The following is a 25,593-nucleotide window of genomic DNA, read 5'->3' on the forward strand; positions in this document are numbered from 1 at the left end:
TTTTATAAAAACCAGAGAATACTTCTAATAACACTTTTCTAATTTCATGGTTCAGTGCACAGTCAGTAAAGATTTAAATAATTCAGAAAGAAAGCCTATTCTCTTTCTTTATTAGAAGTTTGAGTCAGGCAAATTCTTTGACATTTAATAGGTTTTTAACCCTTTTAATAACTTTTTATAATGAAATTTATTGGCTGTTGTTTTAAAGAAAGGGTCATTATATTAGCATGAATAGCAGTCAGTAGTTTTTATGATTAGTTTTGAGACCTTGACCTTATGTGACTCAAAGTTTATAAAACCATAAATGAGTGAGTGATGTTAATATTAACTAAATTAGGTATACCTAGAAATATAGAGACTGTGTATAACTATATCTATCCCATTATCTAACATGCTATAAAATTTTGGCAGACAAATATTTGAATCTTGTAATTGTTTTAAAGGAGCTTAAGGTCACTTACAGAGTCAGACACTTTAAAATAGCTGAAAGACATTGTAATTTTCCTAGAATGATTTTTCCAAGTTATTAATACCATGCTCAAAAAGAGAGGATTTCCAGCCTTTTCCTATCTTGGTTTCATGCTATTTTAATGTTTTATAATGTATTATTTGAAAGGATTATTGGACGATTTCCATAATAAAATACTAATGTAAAAATTGTACTTTCCTTCAAGTCTCCAACAAGTTGGGGCATACAAATATTCTGCACAGGGAAGCTGTCTGGCTCAAGCAGAATATAAGGTTTTAATTTTGCTTCTTAAGATGTATTTTTAAGCTGAATGTCGTGTGTATTTAATGATTTAAGTGCCTCTAAATGAACTCAAATATCAGTGTTCTGAACTGATGTTAGGAAGTCAATACCCCACTTGACATCTCTATTTTTGCAAGCATGCCATTAACATTCCGTGGAAAAATATGAGAAAGCAACTTAAATTCCCAGGTTTAAATATGGTGTGAAGAAGCATTCTTGCTAACTCATGCTGCTGTGAATACACGCAGGTAGTTCTAGTAAGTGATCCACTACTCCCAGACGGCATGTCTCCCAGTACGTCCCAATTTTCTTATTACTTAACCTACACTTCCAATCCATTCTTTTTATTTCAATGCACACAATCCTTTGAAAGTATTCTAGAAATAAAGCACATTATTCGTCCCTTCTCTGAGCACATCAAAACAAAGGATATATGAGCAAACATTCGCATGTTTGATACACTTTTAATATAAAATCATAGCCCCTTGTAAACAAAACACCGCCTACACTTTGTAGCACAGATGCAAAAGTCATGATCTATACAAATACAAATAAAAGGCTTCGTTGATTCTAATCATAGGTAGACCCAGAGCACATTCATAAACTCCCCTTACCAGAGATGTAATTTGTAGGAACTGCTAATTCAGATGTTTTGGGAACCGGAGGGTGGACCACGTGATCTCCAGAGCTCTTTTAGACAGGACGGACCCTTTAGTCCATGAGCCTCTCGTGTCCTGCCATTATCTGCAATTATGAGAGATGCGCCTTGTCAAGTAAAAATAAACTTTGCCTGTTGCCCATTTGCACATTTCCTTTATTTTTGCTGGGCAGGAAAGCCCTTTCAAGGGCTCACTGAAGCACGGTGTGTCAAACTTGGTAATATTGACGTTGATAGTTTAAGATTCACAGCAGGAGACAAACGGCATTGGCATGAAGCAATCAGAAACGAGGTGGCTCAATCTGAGTAAAAAACGTCTTCCCAACTGTGCAGTTAAAAGGCAATGCTATACCCCATAACCTCCTGGCCGAAGTTGTGATCCAAAGGAGAGATTATATGTACATAGTTGATGGAAAATAATGCTATCCTATGAACTGGAATACCTTTTTATACATTAAAATGTTTTTGAACTTTGTATCTACCGGTTAGCCTATTAGCCTTGATCAGGGAGCTATTAAAACCCAGGTTATAAGTTCAACCTTTATCTGTGCTGTTGACTTTCTCTCAGTGAAACCCTGTGCTCTGTGACTATAAGCTGCCCTGCTTATCCCAGGGAAGGTCCCCATAGATACAAGCTTTTGGCTGCCAGAATGTTGGGTCATAATTGTGTCAGTGGCTCACCAGGGACCAGAACTGGTCAGGGAAAGCAACTCAAGGATAATAACCAAAGAGAACCATCAGCGTGAGCAGCAACCACAAAAATGAATTCAACTGTGACAAAACATATTCATGGTCCTTATCTTAGTTAATCCTCACAGTCATGTTTTAAGGAAGCATTTAAGGTCAGTACACTCCTCTCCATTTGTCTCCTTAAAACATATCACTGTCCTAGAATATTTATTGTCTTGTCTGTCTCTTCCACTAGGAAGTGAGCTGCATCAGGGCACGAATTCCAACTACATGGTCACCACTGTGGACCAGGTACCTAAGACAGTGCCTGGCACATAGCAGGCACTCAATAAGTATTTGTTGGTGAAAAATTATCCTCTTGTTATGAGGTGAAAAATGAGGGTTAAAGAAGTTGAAAGTAAGACAACTCATTAGAAACAGTGGCAGCTAGGTGTCACGAACAGGGTTGCCTCCACGGTAGCACACGGCCTCCCTTTCCTTTAGAGAAAGGAAAAAAATCAAATAAAATGGAGTAAAATTGCTTTTTCAGTTGTTTATAAATATATATCCAGATGCATACACTAGAGCAACTAAGACACTTCTTTCTGGATCTGCTGGATGTGGCAGCAATTGAAGTGGAGTTCTGCAGAGGAGGCCAGACAAGGGCACTAAGGGCGTTAAGAGGTTCAGGGTCCCCCCTTCTCTCTGTTGCTTGCTGTTCTTCAATATCTGATCTTTGGTTCATCCCTGGGAGAGGATATACAAACAAACAAACACCAAAACTGGTGACATGGTTTTTAGCCAGTGTGATTTTTAGCCATCACTTTTAAGACTCTTCAGTGATGTTTTGCTCTGAATACACCAAATTCCTTGAGTAATAAGGGGCGCATTCGTGCAAGAAGCCACAATGGAGAGACCACAGTGTGAAGGAGTATGATGGTCAGGTAATGCAGAAGTCAGGCAGTGTGAGCACTGGTTTCTGAGGCAGTTTTAATCTTCCCTGAAGATGGTGGTTCTAGAGAGTGCTATGGCTGTCCATTTGGCAAATATCTAATAAATCGTGCTCCAGGGTTCTTACTTTCCTGTGATACATTGTTTTATAATGACTAATCACCCTAACTAAACTACAAGTATTCTATTGTAGCGTACTGTAAAGAAAGCTGAACCCTACTTGTTGCTATTGTCTTTTGAAAGAAAAGCAAAGATTCCAAATATTAAATACAAAAACAATTTTGTTTTTGGAAATGCAGAGTTGAAATCAAGTTATTCTAAATTAAAATACTGAGGATAAAAATACATTTTTATAAAAATGTCCAACCTTTCTTTTGAACCTCACTTGTCTCAATCTTTAAAAATATAGCAAGTTCTGTGCATACGTATTTTTCCAAATTTTCCCTCTTTCATTGTTAATTATCAGTGTTCAGTGCAACTAATTGAAGTCTAATAGCAAAAATCTTAACATAAAGTTTATTTAAAGTACACATTTCAACATAATAAATAGATCACAAGAAGGTCACGTAAAAACTATTTATTTAATGTGTTTGGACAACAAATAATTAAGCTCTCTCAGAAATGCATTTAGGAAAATAATAAATAAATTTTGATTATTAAATTTCCCCACACATTTATTCTGGTGTATACATTTACATATTAATTGAATCCCTGGCAAAAATATGTAATCAAATTGGGGACTTAAATAATATCAACATTTACATTCTTCTCATAGACTCTTAGAGTGCATTATTCCTAAGAAAAATGAAACCGCTTTGCCTTCCTGCTCTAATTAATCATGCAGGCCTGCATAGACAACCAAGAGCAAGGCTCAGAAGTTTTTCTTTAGGTGCTATGAACGGCATGTGTTTGATAGTGTGTATAAAAGGGACCGAGAGGAAGCACTTGTCACAGCTAAAGCCAGCAGGGTCTCCTTATTGCCCTGGGGAAAGCACTCCACAGCTCAGGGTGTCAAATGCTGACAGACAGGGGTAAATGGACGGGGCTTCAGAGATTCCTCACGTTCTCCTGCTCCTGCTGCAACTGGCGGCCTTCCAGGCCTTGCCTGCAAAGACCACAGAAAGCAGCAGCTGGTGAGCCACATTAGCAAATAAGGCCTCAGGGCTACCCATGTTCCAGCGCTCTGTGCACCAACTGCTATTCACTCTAACAGCTGGATCAGAGCAGAGCCAGCCGAGGCGGTGGTGCAGTTTTATATGTACAACTGTTTTGATATAGATTGTCTGCTAGAGGCAGAAATGATGATAGCTTTCAAGGCTGGCGTGTTGGACGGGGAAGGATGCAGATATTTGAAGGAGGAATACAGACTCTGGAAGGATTGTGAAGCACACAGAGTTTTAAACACTGAAAGGCAGGCCCTCCGTCATTCTGGTGCCATTCAAGTATGTGATTTTAACACTATTTCATCACTAACATGACTAATGTTATTCCAAGGATTTTTTTTTTCACCATTCCACTTACACCAAAATCTTACTCATTTTTTAAAAATAATAACCTGAGATGAGCAACAGGGCTTTTTTTTTTTTTCCTTTTCAAAGAAAATCCAAGGAGCCAGTCACAGTGGCTCACGCCTGTAATCCCAACAATTTGGGAGGCCAAGGTGGGTGGATCACATGAGGTCAGGAGTTCGAGACCAGCCTGACCAACATGGTGAAACCCCATCTTTACTAAAAATACAACAATTAGCTGGGTGTTGTGGCACATGCCTGTAATCCCAACTACTCAGGAGGCTGAGGCAGGAGAATCACTCGAACCTGGGAGGCAGAGGTTGCAGTGAGCCGATGTCGTGCAATTGCACTCTAGCCTGTGTGACAGAGTAAGAGTCCATCTCAAAGAAAAAAAAAAAAAAGAAAGAAAGAAAATCAAAGGAAAGGAAGTGAAAACATATGCTGAAATGTGTAACTAATATTGTGCCTCATGTTTGCACCTTGAGCTCTGTCCTCAACGTGGCACTCTTCAGCTCTAGGTAACCAGACAAGGGGAGAAACGAACATGGCCTTAGCATCAAGGCAGGTCATGAGGGACAATACATGATTTCAGCTTTGGCTTCCTAATTGATTTTAATGAGACTTTTGTTTTGTATTAATTGGAAAAATTGAAATCTTCTCTTCATCATTGTAATACCCCTTCATTATTTTAATTTACATTGGTCATCAATAGCAATGTAAATTTTTAGGAAACAGATCTGACTTCCAAAAAAGTGAAACCTAGCACCCATTTTCAAATGGATAGAGTTTTGCAAATGGTGACTATTAAGAGCCACTGAACACTAAAATGCCAATGACATGCAGGACATTTTGCCAAGAAAATATGAAGTTCATTAGGCTTGAAAATAAACAAAATGAGGAACACACGCACGAGAAATTACCTTTGAGACATTTGAGCCCTAGAATTTAGCAAATGAAGTTCCCAAAAGATTAAGGATTTATAACAACTATTTCTGTGAAGCTGTCATCATCAATTCTAATTGTACCAGACCTAAACGTCTGTTCGGCATTAACTCAAGAAATATGTATTGAGTTCCTACTACATGCCAAGATCTGTTCTAGATACTAGGGCTATAATGGTGAACAAAATAAATTCTCTCCCAGCCTTTTAAAGTTTATCATCTGTTAGGGTGTATCAGTTAGGATTATGTTGGGCTGCCTATAACAGAAAACCCCAAATGTCAGTGATTCTGCAACGACAGACATTTACTTCCCTTTCACTCCCACTGTAAGTAGGTTGTCCAGGCTCCAGAATAATCACACTGTCAGGCTCCTTTCTTGTGCCTTCAGCGTCCTTATGGTGCCATGTCTTGGTCCAAGACATTTTCCCTAGCTCTCTCCATCACCTCCACGTTTTTGCCAGCAGGAACTTGAAAAAAAACAAAGGAAGGTGAGCCCCTCTCTTCATGGAGACTTCTTGGAAGCACCACACGAGGATTCCGCTTACATTTCATTGTCACAGGGCCATGCACAGCTGCAAAGGAAGCTACAAATGTCCTCCTTGAGCCAGCTAGAGGGGCCCATTTTTCAGCACAAAAGGAAAATGAGTGTAGGAGGGTAGCTTGAGGTTTCTGCCACAAAGGGAAACGGACATTAATCAAATCTTTTCATCCTGTGACTAAGAAGTTCCCAGGAAAAAAGAAAAATCATCAGACTAGTTAAAGTCAGTTTATACTGATGAATTCATTTCCTTAGTTACACACTGACACAGCAAATATTTTTTGAATATTTAGAATACCATTTAACTAAAAGATATCTCAAGAGGGATTGAAAAATGCATTAGTCATGAACTAATCAAGGAGATTACTGTCTAGAAGGTACATACATGTTAAAGAAATAAATTTTAAAGTGGTGTCCCATAAAGAAAGTATAAACGAAATGCTTTGGCAGTTCAGAATAAGAAGGTTCTTGGAGCCTTATAGACAAGCTGACTTTTGAACTTGACTTTAAAGTATATTTAGGGTTTGGATATATGAAGATGGTAAAGGCAGCACGGAATTGTGGGGAAAGTACAAGTATGTAAAAAAAGTGTATTTCATTTTTACTTCAGTCTTTGTTGACAGAAAGATCTGAGATCATTTAACCTCTCTGTGGGCTTGTGCAAAGCAGCTATTCCTACATGGCTCCCTCAAAGGGAAGTTATAAGGATCAATAAGTAAAAGTACTGGGCAAACTGCAAATCACTGAGCAAAATATGGGGTTTTCCCCTCTTTTTAACAACTTTAGACAACAAATTCTCGGAAAATGGTAATTGAATAATGACAGCAGTATAAACAAAGACACATGATTAAGGGAGAGAGATTTAGGTAAAAAAGGAGCAATTAATTGGATTTGACTGAACAATAGAGTAGACAAAGGATGGTTATAGGGTGTGAGTTTCATTTGGAAGGTTTCACGTCATGCTGAAGAGTTTGGATTTAATTTGGGGAACAGATGTCATTGGAGAATTTTTGAGCCCATGGCTCATGAAGATTAATTTTCTACCACTCTTTGGGGTAGATGTAAAGAGACCAATTTTAGTTAAGCAGCTATTGCAAGTGAAAAGGTAATGAAGGCCTGGATAGATGAATGGGTGTGGAAACGGGTGGAAGGGCAGATGGAAATAATTGATGTTTCAGGGAAGACCCAACAGAACTCACAAGAGTTTGGTAGAAAAGGAAAGAGTCAAAAATGACTGCAACATTTTGAGTAGAGGTGACAAGGAAGATGAAGGTGTCATCAACAGATATTGGTCAGACAGAAAAAAAATAGGTTTGAGAAAGAAAACTTCGTTCACATTTCTAGCAAGAATGATGTCCACGTAGTAATGTCTCACAAGCAATTGCAGAATTAGGCTTGGAATTTGGGTCAGAATTGTACATTTTAGTTTAGAACATTTCCCATTAATAAAACCATGGCAAATTTTATCTGGGTGGAAGAAACGTGACTTAGAATAACATGTTAAGGAATCACTTAGAGGTGGGATGTTGTAGAAAAAAGAGAAGTCAGTGAAGGATTTGAGAAGAATCAGAAAGAACAACTGTTGCAATTGAGCATGACTTAAGTGAATTATTCAAAATCAATTTAAAATATTGGTGATTAACAGGAAATAATATTCTGCTACTTCAGGTTTTATATTTGACATGACGGAGCTGTAGTCAATCAATATCTTTACAGCAGGAAACCAATAGTCAAAACATTAGCTTACTTGCATGATCTAACTAGTTATTCATATTTTCAGTAATCAAACTTTATCGAGTTTAATTTTCCCCATATTATACATTAGGCAGTGATTAATACTGAACTGTCTTTTAGGAAAACGAGGTAAATGGAAATACTCCTCCTAATTCAGAAATGTTGCCATGGGTGTTAAGATCCCACTGTTTCTAAGTGCATCTGAGGACTGAAGACACAGATATGCTCCCTCATTTGTGCTTGCCATGCTCCACACAGGAAAAGTGTGCTTTGATTTGGTATTCAAGCTATCTGCCTGACCTAACACCACTGATGACAGGATACATTGAACTAATTATGAGACTGTGGAAAGAGAGGTACCCTCTTGAGTACTTCACCATCCTTACCCAGATTGATACTTTACTCTTCCATAGCCACACCCACCTTCTTCTCCTTCCACTGCAAGAGTGGGAATGCAGATTTTAGTGCCCAGAGATCTACACACTACACAAATTAACATGAGAAAACGTCTTAGAAGATTGCAAGACAGTGGAGGAGAGAAGGTGCGATAAAGTGAAGATTGCTTCAAGCTTTTGGAAGACTTTTAGTTGTAGTCATAAATCTGGAACTCCATATGAAAATTAATTTAGAAACCATCCTCTCTGATATATTAAAATCACAAGATTTCTGAAAGGATGAGAAGAAATGGGCTCAAAACAGACATGTTACAGACTGTACGTGTTTCGTAACTTGGGATTTATGTGAAGGAGAAATAAAGATAGCAATTAGTTACATACTTTTGGAAAGATCATTTAGTTGAAGTATGATTTTGCTGGTAAATCCTTTTCATTTACAAGGCTATAAAACATATAAGTTGGAATATGCACATTAGTGCTTTATTTGGTGCAGGGTTGGGAAAGAAGACTGCCCCCTGTAGGATAGTGTCCACTTACAGGTAGCCATAACTCTGTGCCCATAATGGGAGCTGTTCTGCATGCTAAGGGTCTAAAAACATATAGGACTTGAGGACATTTGACAGTAGCCTGAAAAGAAATTTAGTATACACTGCCTCTTCTGTGTATTTTCAAAAGTCAGTCCTAATTTTCATGGTACCCTCTGTCCTTGCACAACTTTAAGGGTATCTGTGAAAGCCAGTATTATTTCATAAAGAAGATCAGATTGTAGAAGTTACATGTACATCTAAGAAGAGGCAACAACCATTTTAGTAAATGTGACTGAAGGCAACATGAATGGGCTAGATAAAACCATTGTTGATTTGGGTAGACAACATTTGAAAAGGCATTTTTAATTATCTTTAATTAACTGTAATCCTTTTTATGGAATATGTAAAATGTTGAATTAGCTGCTTAATACAGTGGGAAGTATCAAAGACTGGAATTAGGAGAGGTGGGTTTGATCTTTGGTTTTGGTCATTTGATCTCTTTGGGTTTTACTCCTTCATTTATTCATTTATAATATTTATATACTTATTCCACAAACATTCAACAAGCTTGTGCTATCATCACCCCCTCCCAGTTTTCCTCTTCCATAGACTGACAGTGTCACCAAGAGCCTTTGCAGCTCTTGCATGCACCATTGAATAGTAAATCTGCTTTATGAGGGACATCACAGAAAGGAGAATCCTGAACTACTTTTGAAGGGTTGGAGGAATACAGTTTGGATAATGGAAAAAACGTTGGTTCGGACTTAGAAAAAGCAAGTACAAATCATAAGGCCAGCCAGAGGTCTAGGATACCTTGAACTGTGTGTGAAGACTGAGAAGTAACCAAAGTCGGAAAGGAGCTAAAGGAGTGAAGTTCACTAATAAGAGACCTCATGGTGGAGGCAGTAAAGGTGTTCCAGAGAAGAACACAGGGCAGACATGGGGACTCTGGACAGCCCCAGTTTTAGCTTTAGGTGAATCTAACTAGATTGGTAAAATGACTACAGGGAAAATGGTAGAAAATGATTTTATTATCATAAAAACAAAAACAAGAACCTATGACTAGGTTACTTAATTTGCCTTCACAGTATTTTCATGTCACAATAACATTTGCAGACAGGTCATTGCTAAACATCTGATACTTTGTGGGATTTTCTTTTCTAATGAAGCAGAATAAGGTAACATTATTACTTTTTCACTTCCAACATGTAACTTTAACCATATATCTTTTTTCCCCACAGTTTTCTTGTTTTTCTCTCTTGTTTTGTATGCCCTCTACCTGCCTGAATTCCTCAACGCCCCTCAGGATGAAAAAATTGAGCTGCTCCTATAAGCACCATGAAATATTCTCCATTGTTTTAAGTTTGAAAATGCCAGAGAAATGTTAAGTGAAATTCTCCATACTCCTCTTATACAACACATTTGACCTCTGGATACCTTAAGAGCTTCATCCTCAAGTGCTTTTAATTCTAATCCTTGCAGAGACAAAATTCATTGCTTGAATTACAAGAGTGAGTCTCATTAAGGCTAAAAACCAGTGACTCAGATAGCATAATAGATTAATATGTTGACCTTGCAATTTTAGAGCTTTACTTTCAAGTCTGACTGTGCAGTCATTTCAATAGTCAGTTAATCAATTGGTTAATACCAGCCTATCAGTGTTTTGAATCTGGTAGTTAGGAGATCATTTTGGCTAGTAATACCCTGTAAAGCTTTAAACTGAGTACAAGAGTACACTTATTAACTCCCAAATCCTTTCTTAAATTATCAAGATAAAACAAACAGGGTTTAATGAATTGCTGTGAATATTGTAATCACTAATAACTGAATAATTTTGACAGATACTCTAATGAGCATCAACATCTTGAAACTTACATTATATAAATATGATCATGCTATAATATACAAATACATATATAAATAATATATTTCTATATTTCACTCGTGTAGAAAGACTGTAAATATAATTAATCACATCTTGAGTAATGAAGTATGATGCTAACTAGATTCTCAAATTCTAGTCTTTTGGTAGTCTTATGCTATCCTTTATGGTGATATATACTTTTAGGATTATTTTACCCCAGATAAAATAAATGTGTATGTAACTGAGCAGAACATCTGGAAATCTAAAGAATTATTACTTTTTTGCCCAAAACGTATTTGTGAAAATTACTCCTTTCCTATTTATTTATTTATTTATTGTAGATGCCAGATATACGAAACCCAGAAGGAACTCAGTACAGTTCCCATCCTCAGATGGCAGCCATGAGACCAAGGGGCCAGCCTGCAGACATCAGGCAGCAGCCAGGAATGATGCCACATGGCCAGCTGACTACCATTAACCAGTCACAGCTAAGTGCTCAACTTGGTTTGAATATGGGAGGAAGCAATGTTCCCCACAACTCGCCATCTCCGCCTGGAAGCAAGTCTGCAACTCCTTCACCATCCAGTTCAGTGCATGAAGATGAAGGCGATGATACCTCTAAGGTATGAATAAGTTATTTTTACGACCTGTGGGAGACTATTCTTAGGCACCTTCTTTAACCTGTGCTGGGTACAAGTTTAGATCATCCAAGTGAGAAACATTGGTGGGAGACACCGGCTTTGTTAATGAAGCATGAGGTTACAAACAAACTGGATTAAACCACCTGCTTGTCCAATTACACTTTAAAGTCCCTGAGAAATCCTTTAAATATAGATGTGTTAAGCATAAAAGTTGTCTGTGCCTACAGAAGGTCTGGTGTGTATATTCAATGTACCATTTTAAGAAGGCAGTATACTGGGGTACAATGAAGGTCGTGTGTGTGTGTGTGTGTGTGTGTGTATGTATGTGTGTGTGTGACAGAGAGAGAGAGAGACGAGATGTATGGTGATGATGTTAGATGAAAACTTTGTGGCCACCTGACCCAACCATTTCATATTGAGGACATGGAAAGTAAGTGCCAGGGATATTAGATGACTCCTTTCCTGGGTGATTCATTGCATACCTTTTGTTAACTCCATGCCAATATGGTTGTTTCTTTGTGTGTCTGTCACCAGCAGAGCCATTCTTTTAAGTTATCTGAATAGGAAGATGGGTTTTATGTCAGCCACCTTTTTTTCTTTTTGCCATTGTGAGAATTTTGTTTTTGGAAATTAAACTGTAAACATGCTACCAAAAGCAGCACTGTGCAATCCTGATATACATGGTTAACTTTCTAGTAACTTCACTAATTTTTTTCAGTCCAGATAATAGTGATTCATCGATTTATTTAGCCTGATGACAAAGATAAGATTGCTGCATTGACTATATTTTCCTACTTTTTGTATTCTTGATGTTCTGGCATTTGGAGCCTTAATCCTGGAAATTCAGGGCTAGCTAATTTTTAGAGATTGCAAACGACACTCTGCTAACCCCCTTTCTATAAACAAGGCAACAATTCACAGCTGCACCCCAAACATCTCCTTTAAAAACTCTCACATACGAGGCCAGTATTCCCTCTGCCCTACATCCCCCCTAGGCTAAGTGTCAGACAACTAAGGATCACTCCTTACAGCCCATAGCCCACCAAAGTTATTCAAACTATCCAGACCTAGGCTTACTCAGCATGCCAACCTGCCTTGCCCATTCCTGCCCACAAATTCCCCCAGTAAAGGCTCTGGGCATGCTCTGTCTTCTCCCTCTTTCTGTCTCCTGACCAACCTGGATACTTCCCTAGGTGGCCCTGTGTGCTGTGCTGTGCCTTCTCTTTCCAGGGATCTATGAGTGGAAACTTCTTCCTCACAATCATCATTTCCATGTCTTCTGTCTTACCATATCTGACTGAAACAAATCCCAAGTACGTTTTAGAACAGCTACAGAACCTAACATTGCCCAAGATAATCCCTCCATCCTTACCGTCTCTCCTTGTTGTCAGTGAGTCAGCCTGTCATGAGTTAGGTGAAAAGGCAGAAGGAAACTAATTGATACTCATAAATAATTGACTGGGTTGCTGAAAGCCTTGCCTTTAGCTGACCATTTCCAGGGCAATAATTTTCTTCAGAAAATACAGGTTATTCCAATGGCTCCAGGTACTCATTGGCTGTTAGATTATGCCTAATGGCCAAAGAGTACCTGAACCCAAATGTGAACACCAATAATTTGTTTGTGGACAGTGATTTAGATGTTGATTATGCATGAATAATTCAAGTCAATTTGCTAAACACAGATGATATGTACTATATTGTAAGGGGAAAAAATTAATGTTCTGCTCATAGTAAAGATCAGTTTGTGTATCTGGATTGTGTCTTTATCAGTATTCATTCCTGACATTTTCAGGAAATTAAATGCAAAATTAGTAGCATCCTCTGACAGTAAATTGTATACCAGATTATTCCTAATTACAATAACATTTTTCACAGTCTTCCACTTATATGAGTAGAAGAGTAGGTAGAAATCTGAAATTCATAGAATTAACATTCATGGGTTCTGCCATTTGCTATTAACCTGTTAGGTCCATATTTTATAATTTTGCTAAAGCATGAATTTACATGTTTCCATACTGATATGAAACTTTGCCAGTGGGTATCCTATTCAATCATTCAATATCCACATCTTGAAACAATTTATAATTCTTCATTAGTGGACTGTGTAAGCATTGCATAATAAAACTCATATTCTATAGTGATAGATTATTGAATTATCAATGCAGGAAAGTTTAGGGATTGATTTCTAAGACTGCACTCATTAAAATGACTTTTTTATCTGCACAAACATTTACACAAAGTCATGCTAAGTTTAAGTGTATTTTCCATCTCAAGAAAAGTAACCCTTCATTTCAATTCTATACACTGTTCTTCACCTTGTCTCCAATTCAAATCCTCCTGCTCATTTATTTGAGTTATACTATTATATTTATTTAAGCTAGAAAAATCCTCTGATGAAAATGTTAAAGCATTCTTCATTACAGTTAAGGATTAAACTGGATTTTTTTCTTTTATTTGAGTAGGATTTATGTGGAATGTTGTAGTGCAACAGCTCCAGTTAAATGTGAAATAGCATTAAGTCAAAAAGATCATTTAAATCATTTCTAACAAGTGAACTAAAAAAGAATATTTAGTTCCATACCAGAAAAAGCTTTTAAAGCTTTCCTCTTAACACTTTGTGCTGTCTTTAAGCAATTATATATTGATTCCAGCTCATCTAATTGAACAATTAAATGAACTAAGTCTGTTTTGATGAGAGGAATATTGTAAATACATCAGTAAAATAAATTATCACCTTATAAACACTACCCGTGATTTTGATTGCTAGGAAACTGTGTTGACAGCCTTAAGTCATAAATGAGACACAGTAAAGCATCAAAGAAATACAAACTTAGGCAGCTTGTGGTTCTAAGCCTGTAATCCTGTATTTGTAATATAAGAGATACTTTAAGACACATAAAGTATCTGGTATTACAAGTATATTTTTGGCACAGTTTTCTCTTTAAGGAAATTATGGGTAAGAATCACATTATATATTTTTCTATCCTTTTACTTTCTGCTTTTCTGTTGAAAATATCCATGTTTTATCTGACTGTCTCTTATAAATGTCATGTAGTTAAATGAGCTTTTACTTTAAAATGAAACCTGTACTACATTTACATTAATATAAATATGATAATAGCCTTAATTTTCTAACTATGTTGCTTTCTGTTTATGCCACAAATATTTTATGTTTCTTCTTTTTCTCATCTTCAAGATTGCTCTTATTTTTCTCATTACATTATTTCCCATTTTGAGATTAGAGATTTTATATTCTTTCTCTTCTTTCAGTAGCTGTCCCTGGAATACAACTATACAGAAGTCTAAAATTTGCCAATATCTTTACCTTTTTTCTTAGATTAATTTAACTCCATACACCTTCCATTCAATTTATATTGGGAGCTGTTATTGTTGTTCATTCTAATTATAGTTTAATTGAATTCTGTAATGGAATAAACCTCATGAAACACTATTTTAATTATTTTATGAAGTTATTTTTCCTTCGGATTTATTCACATATATATTTCTTTCACCTGACATCTTTTTCTTTATGCCTTTAAAATGTTCTTTCATGAAGGTCTGCAGGGAACATGCTTACCTTAAAAAACACATTTGCTGGGTATAGAATTCTAGATTGACAGTTATTTTCTTTCAGCATTTTGAAGATACTATATTATTCCACTGAATCCTTGTTTTCACTATTGATTTTGAGAATTTACTGCCTGTCTTTCCTTTGAAAGTAACCTGACTTTACTCTCTGACTGCTTCTGAGATCTTCTCTTGTCTTTGGTGTCCTGCAGCTTCATGGTGATATGCGTGGGTTTGTTTGCATGCATTCTGATTGTAATCATTTCTGTCTATCAGCATTTTGGGGAAATTTTCATTCCTTATTTTTTTCAGATACTGCCTCTATCCCATTCTTGCTCCCTTCTCATGCTGTTATTCTGAGGGGATGAATATTAGACTTTCTCCTTTCCGAGACTCTTTTTCATATTTTCTACTTCCTTGCCCCTATGTATTACATTCTGATTATTTTCCAGTTCATAATTCTCTTTTCAGCTATACCTAATCTGAAATGGTCTATTGCAATTTTCATCTCAAATATTTCATATTTTTGGTTTCATTTTGTTCCTTCTCAAATGAGTTTGGACTTCTTTTTTTATTTGCTTGCTCTTTACCCATGTATTTAATCTCTTTTATTCTTTTAAGCATGTTAAACATATTTGTTTTGTACCCTCTTTTGCTAAGTTCAATACATGAAGTATTTTGAAGTCTGAATATGTTGGTTTTAATAGCTTGTTTCATTTTGCTTTTTGTACTTCTGAAATGAGAATTAATATTTATTAGAACTTTGTAAGAATTCTTTTAGAGCTTGTTTAAAAGTGGATTTCTATGGGGATGATTTATATTTGTTTCTGCCATATATTTTGAACCGTTACAATCAAGAACCACACTTGGCCTGAATTTTTCAGACCACCCACATAGTGTATGTTCAGGCTACAAATCTTGCAAATGTTGGCTTTTGTTTGTGAATGAACACAAGAGATTTTGTTCCACTCTTCATTAGTATCAAGGTTCCAGAGCAGCCATTCTTGCATGTTCTGGGAGGTCACATACAAGGGAATGTTACTTCACCCTTGTGCTGACAGTCTAATTCTTTTACATCTTGATTTAACGGGACCACTCCCATTAAATATCTTGCTTTTGGTAAGGCATGGGGTTTGTCTTCTGTCTATTGCACTCTTAATTCAAATGCACACGAGGTTCAACAGTATCTTAAATATGAAAGCTGCCTTTAATATGCTGCATCTTCTCTGAGTTCACTTAGTTTTTGCCTTTAAGAGTTTGTTACTAATTCCCTAGTTGATCAATGCATGTGCTCTGCCACACTAGACAGAAGCAGGAGGTTTTTTTCTCAAAGCAAATAGGATAAATCACTAGAGCAGCAATTAAATAAGCCTTTAGAGTAGGAGTTTTTATTTACCGCTGCTCTGAAGACAAGAAGACTCCTGGAATAAAGTAGAAATGAGAAACAGACAGGTTTCTACAAATATTAAGTGAAATCAAACAGTGTTAGAACCAAATGTCACGTCACTTTATCTAACTAGCAGTGGGACAAATACTTAAAACTGGGACTTGGAAGTCTGGTATTTTCTTCATTGTACTGTACTTATATTGTAACTGTTCACTTTATATAGTATAATGTGTATGATACTTTTAAAGAATTTATTAGACCACAGCAATTAAACTAATGTATGCCCCTTATTTATTTTTTTTTTAAAAAGTGTCCTATTTGTTAAGGCTGAGCCTAATAAACTAGTTCAGGAGAAAATGATAAAATTTAGTGAGCCAGTTAGTACCTGATTCCAAATCATCTTTCCTAAAATTTATTCAAGTAAACAATTATGCCAGGATATAGACATACCCTAGATGACTGAGCATACTTAATTAATTCATGGAATAAAAACAGACTGAGACTTAACATAGCCGCCTGGCATTTTATTCAGCGGGACCCCACCTCAACAGCTTGCCTTCTTTGTAAGCCTGTAAAAGCCCTCAATCCAAAAGAATAAGAAGTAAACATATTTCCCCACATCAGCGAATTTAGAAAAGATCAAGTGGATCTCATAAAATTGATAAACTTAACCAGTAGGTGTATAAAATAACAACCAACCTTTTTTCTCTTTAAAAAATCACTTTAAAGTGATTTTTCTGGACAATTGCCCAAACTTCCTATTTCACGTAAGGCCACTGAGTGCCTTTGCTAAACTCATTCAAAAATCATACTCAGCTATGTTTGGCAGAATCAAGGATCCTTAAAAATGAAATTGCTTTACAAACTATGACACTGATACAATGCCCCACACTTGTGAATCATTTCAAAAGTATAGCACTTCATATGCATTTTTCTGTAATTGATGTTTTGAGTCATAGAGTGTATCGTTATTAAAGATAATAATAAACCCAATTGTAAAATGAAAGAAGTATTACAGCCTTGCTGATTTCACAGTAACTGGATGACTTACTTTCCATGCTTATTTGAATTTATTCTCATAAGGGGATTTTAGATGGCATAGTTTAGAAAAGAGAGAATAAATTTAAGTAGCAAAATTTTCACTCACTGAAACATCACAAAAAGTGCTGTTATATGCCCTGTTTCTATGGAGAGGAGTTTATAATATTTACTTTATATGATAAGAGTTATAAGTGGAGTTCTATGTTGTTTGTTCAGCCTATTATGCAGATGGTGCTTGATTAAAATCTATTTTAAACTACAGCGATTACTGCAAGATAGTGTGCATTAAACAGCTCTCCCAGCTCCATTAAAGGCTTAGGGACCGTGGCAGTTTATTCTAAATATGCTTATAGACATTTCTAACTTCTCCAGGGACATTTCAATATCAGTGATTCTCTTTCCTTGATAGTCTTAACTCCTGTGCTCTGGCTTCTTAAGAAATACTATTATCTAAGCAACACCATTAGCACATGCTTTTTTAAAGTGAAAGATTATTGTTTTCTTGTGATAAATAAGTTAAATACATCTCTATAATTAACCAATAAGACATGACAGGGGTGAATTACCAGAAGCCTTCAGGCACCTCTAGGGATTTGAGATATAAATCTATGTCTTACGAGTAAGTTACATGAAGCACATGTATCTGTGTAAAGCTTATGTGTAATATTTATTTATAAATAATAATTATTTAGGTATTTGTGCACTTATGCATTCATTAGTGCTTTAACTGATGGTGAAATCAGTGTGTGGGTAATCAGGGCGACATTTAGGGCCTCAGCTCAGCCATGTTTTAGTTGCTATGACTTTCATACAATTTTTATGTGTGTTTCAAATTTTCTTTGCCTCTTAAGTCTAAGCCTCTGCCCAGTACTATAGAATACCAGAGCAGAAATGTATAATGATGCATTGCATGTAAAACACTGTACTGATGCTATGAAGGACGTGAAGATTAATGGGACGTGCTCCTTACTTTCAATGTGCTTGTCATCATGAGGAATTCACATTTCTGCATTATATGGTTTCTTCCATATTCTAAAGATTATGATGGAATAAAATTTAACTCTCCAGTCTTAAAACCCTGGTAACTTTACAAATACTGTGTGTACTCTAGAGCAGTGTCCAGTACAAAATACTCTGCTGTCTAATCCAGTGACTGCTAGTCATGTGTGACTGCTTCCATTTACATTTAACCAATTAAAATTAAATTTAGAAATTCAATTCCTCAGTTGTACTAGCCACATTACAAGTGGCCTATAACCATATGTGGTTAGCAGCTACCCTTTTAGACAGGGCAGAGAGCATAGCTATCATTCTAGAAAATTTTACGAGACAGTGCTACTCTAGACTTTAGAAGTCAAGTACTCTCAGAAAGTTAGGATTTAAAATTATAAGCTTCCATCCATCTATGCAAGAAGTCAGGATCCAGACAATACCCAAAATTAAGGTCCAGGGACAGATTATAAATCCATTTAGCTAATTTTTCTACCACAGTCATATTTATCATCATTGTGTTTATTCCAAACAGTTTGTGGTCATAAGCGCCAAGTATCTTTCAAAGTGCATCCGTTACTGACCTGAAAGTGGATCCAAATTACAGCAGCATTTCTGTCTTCAAGGAGGCTTTGGACACAAGAATGATCATGTGTTTTTCACACATGTGATGAAGCTACTTCCAAAAGTAGGCCTTACAAATTCCCAGTTGATTACACAGAATCTAAAATGGCAGCTCATTTCTGCATCCTTTCCACACAAGAAAAATGAAAAATAAAAAATAAGATCCCCACAGATCAGGGGGCAATGCCCAGTGTTCGTAAGACAAACAGCTTTATATTTCATAGAGCAAAGCCCAAGTACTTGGGTACGTGAGAGATCCAACTACAACAAGGAGTTTCCATTCCGTTCTACTGCATTCTAAAGAGCAAAGATATTGTGAATACTCACTAGTCCTTTATACAAGAACATTGAGCAATATGATAAACAATTCCCTCCAAAGTACATTTTATCTGATAAAAAATAGAGATCTTTCATGCATAGTTTTTTCTCCTTATGTAAGTCTTCAGTGGAAGTCAGGGCATTGTCTTAGATTATAGTTCAGTTCTATGAGGGCAATTTTATAAATGGTCAGAATATTATGATCCAAGAATCTAGCTTTGGTGATCTAGTTTAGTTATTGAAGGAGAGGCAGTGAATCTTGAGTAATGAATATTTTATGTGTATCCTTTAGATTGGTCTTCTCAGATGCCAGTTTTCTTGCATGGCAGAAAATTCAAACCAAGGTTAACATGAGTATTTAAAGGGAAGGCATAGTGTGATGTTGACTGAAAGCAGATCAATATGCTCTTGTTTTTAGGCACGACAAAGACAAAGATGATATAATCTTTTAAGACTGGCTGGTAGTCTGCTTTAATGGGGGCAACACCATAGCTTTACAGTCTAGTGCCTCTCAGGTACTCAATTAGGTATACAATGGAAGCCCCAGAGTTACACTCCATAATGCATAAATGATGTCTCCTGAGCCTTGAAAATGTGGAGGCAGAAGTCATGAAATACTTGCTTCTATTAAACAAAACTTTGAGCAACATTGCATTCAGCTAGCCCTCCAGGACAAACCAGGAAAATAGGCAAAGCCTCCAGGCAACTAACAAAATGGATTGGCTGCGTGGAATTATTTAGGGTTTTCTATAGGGTTGCTATCCATTGCCTCAAAATGATAACTGGTGGTTTTCGTATGATTGAGCATCTTACTGGCAGTAACAAGTTCTCCTGCTTCTTCAGGACATCCCTAAAAGTAGGGCCTGTTGTCAAATGCAAGAGGATGACTGTCCTCCTATCTGTTACAGCAAGGAATCACACATCCAATAGATCTAAAGCCTGTACCATACTGTCCAAATACCAACTTAAAAAGGAGATAAGCATGATGATCAGTGGTTCAAACACAATTTTGGACAATAGAGGAGGGAAATTGTCTTAGTCCATTTTGTGCTGCTGTAACAGAATACCTGAAAGTGGGTAATTTATAAAGAACAGAGATACATTTCTTGCAATTCTAGAGGCTCAAGAGGCCCTCGGCGAGAGCCTTCTTGCTGTGTCTTCCCATGGTAGAAAGCAGAAGGACAAAGAGCACATGTATGACAGAGAAAGAGAGAGAGAGAGAAAGTTGTCTTTTTTCTGTCTTTTTTGTTCTATCCAGGACCCCAGCCTATTGAAGGGTGGCTGGCCACATTGAGGGTCTGTCTTCCCCACCCAGTCTGCTGACTCACCCCAGTCTCCTGACTCACCCCAGTCTCCTCTGGAAACCACCCTCACAGACACACCCAGAAGTAGTATTTTACCAGTTCTCTAGGAATTCCTTAATCCAATCAACTTGACACCTAAAATTAACCATCACAAAAACTATTTAAATAATGTGGGGAAATCTTTTAATAAGAGCATTTAAATTGCACGATGGGAAATTTATCTCTATGATTGACATTTGATTATTTTCCAGAAAGATTGATATAATCTGTAATCATGGAGATTTCAATGTGTCAGATCATTAATTTTTTAATTAAAATTTAAAATGAGTCTAGGTAATATTCCATATGAATAAGCATTCATTTATTTCTGTACTTTGTTCCCAATTTCTCTTAATCTTTGATGGAATATGAGGATGACTCTTTTTATAGCTTTATTGAGGTATAATTGAAAAATAAAATTGTATATATTTAAAGTGTACAACATGATGTTTTGATATATGTGTACGTCATGAAATGATTACCACAATAAACTAATTAACCTATCTATCACCTCACCTAGTCACTTTTTTTAAAATGAGAATGCTTAAAACCTACTCTTTTAACAAATTTCAAGTATACAACACAGTATTAACTGTAGTCATTGTGCTGTATGTTAGATCCCCAGAACTTATTCATCTTATAACTGAAAGTCTGTACCCTTGACCATTCTATCTTTAGTATTCTTCATTGTGGACCTTGTTGACTCCTTTTGTCTCCCTTTAAATAAATATTTTATGATTGTGACTGTAAGAATGGCCATGTTTACAAAATATTATCATTTTGCATTCATATTTTTATTACTACTATAACAAACGTTAAGCATTTACTATGTATCAGGGACCATGATACGTGCTAGTGGGCAAAACCAGGCCCAACCCCTCCCTTCATAGTGCCTACACACGGACAGGAGTAGATCTAACAACCACGTACATTATTGTGTGATTACAAGCTTGATACGTGCTATGAATGGAAATATACAAAACTAAATAAGCTTGACTTAAGTTTGAAATATCTTTGAGACTTGCAAATACAGATGTCAACTAACAGTTGTTTCTGGGTGTGCAAAACTCAAGGGAAACATGAACTTGAAAACCATCCACCCACAAATAGTAATGGAAACCCTGCTTACATGTGAGATTACCTAAGTACACTAACAAGACAAGGGAGTTTACTGCAAAACAAATCAGGAATTGCTACCAATTAATGGCCAGGTGGAAAAGGATGACCCTAAAATGATTCTGAAAACATCAGGGCCAGTGAGGTAGGAGTAAAACTCAGAGATGGTGATGTTAGGGAACCAGTGGGAGAGAGGGCCCTCACAGCGAGAATCAGGTAAGGGGGAGACTCAAGCATCCACTGGATTCAGCAGTGTGGCCAGTGGAGATCTAATTGAGAGCTAAGTGACAGGAAAGCACATGGAAATAGGTTGCAGAGGCTGCATCAGGCCAGCACAGCCAACCACTTGGAGGAGTTTGGTTGTGAAAAGGAGAAAAATATGGCCATGGGTAGCTTTGGGGCACAGAAAAATTTTGCTTGTTTGTTTTGTCTCTCAAGATATCGAAGTGCCAGTTGGAAGAGTAGAGTTCAGAGGGTGTGACTGAGGCCAGTCTCCCACCCCTAGGCATCTGCTTTAATCTGTGTAGAGTAAGACCTGGACATCAGGGTATTAAAAGCTGACCAGGTGATTCTAGTGTGCAGCCATGTTTGAGAAGCACCATTCTAGGTCATATATATGCCTATGTGTTTTAATATAGCATTATTATTCCAGTTTGTCGAATATCAAGCACCAGACATGCTGAGTCTCTGACAGATTTACATGGTGGCCAGTGACTTCACAGGATCACCTCTCTGATCCATCTCAGGGAAGTTATCATCTAGTGTTAATCTACATTAGCTTGTCAACTTGGTTCACAGCATCCTGTCCCCCTGGGGTTCTTTGATCTGCTTCAGTAGACAATTTCAGAATGATAATCTTTTTAATAGGTTTCTCAATAAAGACAAAGACAAAGAAATCACATAACTTTTGCTTATCTCTTTTTGGTGCTTGGGTATATCTTTCACACTGATTATAAGGTATCGCATATTAATATTAAAGTATTTTCCATCCACCCATTCAATGAATTATTTTGAAAGTTTATACCATGTCATAATTGATATTTGAATACGCTTTTAGAGTTCTACACATATATAAATATATACCATCTTAGTCATTATAAAATGGCATCATACCTGGTTTTCACTAGAGGAAACAGAGGCCTGGAGAAATTAATTTAACCAAGGTAACAGCTAAAAATAGTAAAAAGAGGGCATGAAGCAAGGTCCTCTGAAATCATATCCACAGACCTCTCTGTACATCATGCTTCATCTCCCATGGTGGCAGTTATTTTACACAAATACCCCACCTAGGAATTTATCTAAATAAGATATATATTACATTATATCTGCAGAGAGAAGGCAACTACAACCACTACAATAGAAGGTGAGGGTACAGAAGCTGCCTTGACACTTCGTTAGGGGGCAAGGCATGTGGAAATTGAATCCTTCAGATGCAGCCCTATTTTGTATTCATGTAGACTCATATAATTTTAGAGCCGGAAAGAAATCCTATCCAAAATGCTTTATTTTAGAGGTGGATGAATTGATATCACATCTAGTTAGTAACAAAGATAATATTCAAATACAGCCATCTTAAATATACTCAACGTGTTTTTTCTCAGTTGTATCAGAATAACAATTAAAATTATCAAAATATTCATATTTTAGGAACATGGGAGAAAATAGAATCTACTTTTAAATTGAGTAAAAACCTTTTCTAGAACTCTCTAGAATCTAATTTCTGGAGGTGCACTCTCCGATATGGTAGCCATTAGTCATATGTAGCTATTTAAATTTGAACAAAGTTAAAAATTTAGCTCCTGATTAACTCTAGCCACATTTCCAGTGTTCACTAGCTTCATATGGTTAGTGGCTGCCATATAGAATAGTGCAAATCATAGAACTTTTCCATCATTGGAGAAAGTTCCACTGGACAGCACCGATCTAGGGTCTAGACCATACCATTCTTTAAACCATGAGCATCGCTGGGTTTTCCTGGCAGCATTCCGTAGACCTAGGGGCAAAGTCAAAAGCCACTTGACTTTATTTATTGGGCATGCTGCCCCCAAGGTTTTAAAGCCATAATTAGAAAGACAAGGATGGCTGGACACGGTGGCTCACACCTGTAATCCTAGCACTTTGGGAGGCCAAGGCAGGTGGATCACCAGGTCAGGAGATTGAGACCATCCTGGCCAACATGGTGAAAGCCCATCTCTGCTAAAATACAAAAAATTAGCCAGGTGTGGTGGCGTGCGTCTGTAGTCCCAGCTATTGGGGAGGCTGAGGCAGGGGGATTGCTTGAACTCGGGAGGCAGAGGTTGCAGTGAGCTGAGATTGCACCACTGTACTCCAGCCTGGCGACAGAGCAAGACTCCGTCTCAAAAAACAAACAAACAAAAAAGACAAGGATAACTTCCTTAGAAGAAAACAAGTTAGATTTTTCATCCAATAGTGTTACTATAAGAGAAATCTGCCATTGACACAGTTACAGTGTAAGATAAAAAGTTAGGAATGTTAAGGGGTTGTATTTAATAGTGTAATAATATAAAAAGAGCCAACTTTTTTCAAAGCTAGGTAAGTAAAGTTGGGAGTAGGATGAATATGAAGACTACTTGAAATATGCAGTTTCATCTGGGGAAAAAAAAAACAATAACAAAACAATGTGTCCCTTAGAAAAGCTTGTGTTTGAGTGATGTGAATGGGTGAGTCTATGTGTCTAAGTCTCAAAGGAAAACAACAATATGTCTTGTCCTCAAATTGTCTCAGTTCCCCTATAATTCTCTTTTGATTTCTCTTTCAGATCAATGGTGGAGAGAAGCGGCCTGCCTCTGATATGGGGAAAAAACCAAAAACTCCCAAAAAGAAGAAGAAGAAGGATCCCAATGAGCCCCAGAAGCCTGTGTCTGCCTATGCGTTATTCTTTCGTGATACTCAGGCCGCCATCAAGGGCCAAAATCCAAACGCTACCTTTGGCGAAGTCTCTAAAATTGTGGCTTCAATGTGGGATGGTTTAGGAGAAGAGCAGAAACAGGTAAGGGATTCCCAGTGGAATGGGAATCTACATAAGCTGAGATTGTGCAGTCTGAAGAAATGGCTTCCCAGGGCTTCGAGTAATTTCTTTAGATCCCAGAACAGACGCTGAGAATGTGTCCCCATCCGAACCAGACTTTCTGAGACGTTCACATAATGTTATACTCCTTTATTACTCCTCCATAAATAGCATGTTGATTCCTTTGTTTCAAAGTTTATATAGTTTAGTTACTTTTGGAAGCACTTTTACATAGCTCAGCCAGGATTGCCTTATTCCTTAATGTTGCCAATGTGAACATAAAGACTGAAAAAAAAGTCCTAAAAGTATTTTGAAAACTGTCCACACCTCTCTTCAGCACTTACTATTTACCATTTTGTCATCAAAACCCTCTTTGCTCTTTGCTAAATGAACCTCAAATTCAAGGGTTTCCTCCCCTAGCCATTCCCTAAAGACCGCCAGGGGCTGTTATTCAATCCCCCATATGTATTTACACCATATTTTTAGGCTGTGTTAAATGGGACCAGATGCCTGGTTTTTTCCTTCTCTCATGTATTGCCCTGGTGTGACTGAGGACCATGCTCAGGGAAGGCCACGTGAGACACCACGGACACAGCATAAATAGCTCAGAAGGTCTTAAAGAGGATTGGAGTCATAGAGAGAGTGAGGGTTCAGGAGAGGATGGAGCCGACCTAAACAAAGAAGTAATGTTGATCCGACATTTCTAAACCAGGAACTAGATGGCCATGGTCACCATCTAAAAATCTCAGCATCACAAACAAAAATTTAAAAGCCTTTTCATTAAAATAAGTGATTGAAATAACTATGTAGATGCAGTTTTAGCCATTGCAGAATACTGAATTGCATTAGTGATGAACTAGTCTCATATTTTATTCTTAATTAGAGTCATCAATCTTTCCTCATCATGTCCAGGAATTATGTAAATACAAAAAAGCCCACACCTATTTATGCATCTAGAAGGATCTATATATTGTGTTTATATTATATATTAACATCTATAAA

General features: G+C 37.0%; 1 protein-coding gene across 2 annotated transcripts in view; it reads left to right on the forward strand.

Annotated features, from left to right (window-relative positions):
- The window catches only part of TOX (thymocyte selection associated high mobility group box), a 310,511-nt gene that overhangs the window by 254,562 nt on the left and 30,356 nt on the right, over window positions 1-25,593 (forward strand). For both annotated transcript variants that reach the window (XM_055286321.2, XM_055286322.2), the window contains 2 exons: window positions 10,878-11,159; window positions 24,343-24,573. In XM_055286321.2, the coding sequence (XP_055142296.1) occupies window positions 10,878-11,159; window positions 24,343-24,573 (513 nt within the window). The remainder of the gene's footprint in view (window positions 1-10,877; window positions 11,160-24,342; window positions 24,574-25,593) is intronic.

Source organism: Symphalangus syndactylus, chromosome 7 (assembly GCF_028878055.3).
Source record: "Symphalangus syndactylus isolate Jambi chromosome 7, NHGRI_mSymSyn1-v2.1_pri, whole genome shotgun sequence".
NCBI classification, from domain to species: domain Eukaryota; kingdom Metazoa; phylum Chordata; class Mammalia; order Primates; family Hylobatidae; genus Symphalangus; species Symphalangus syndactylus.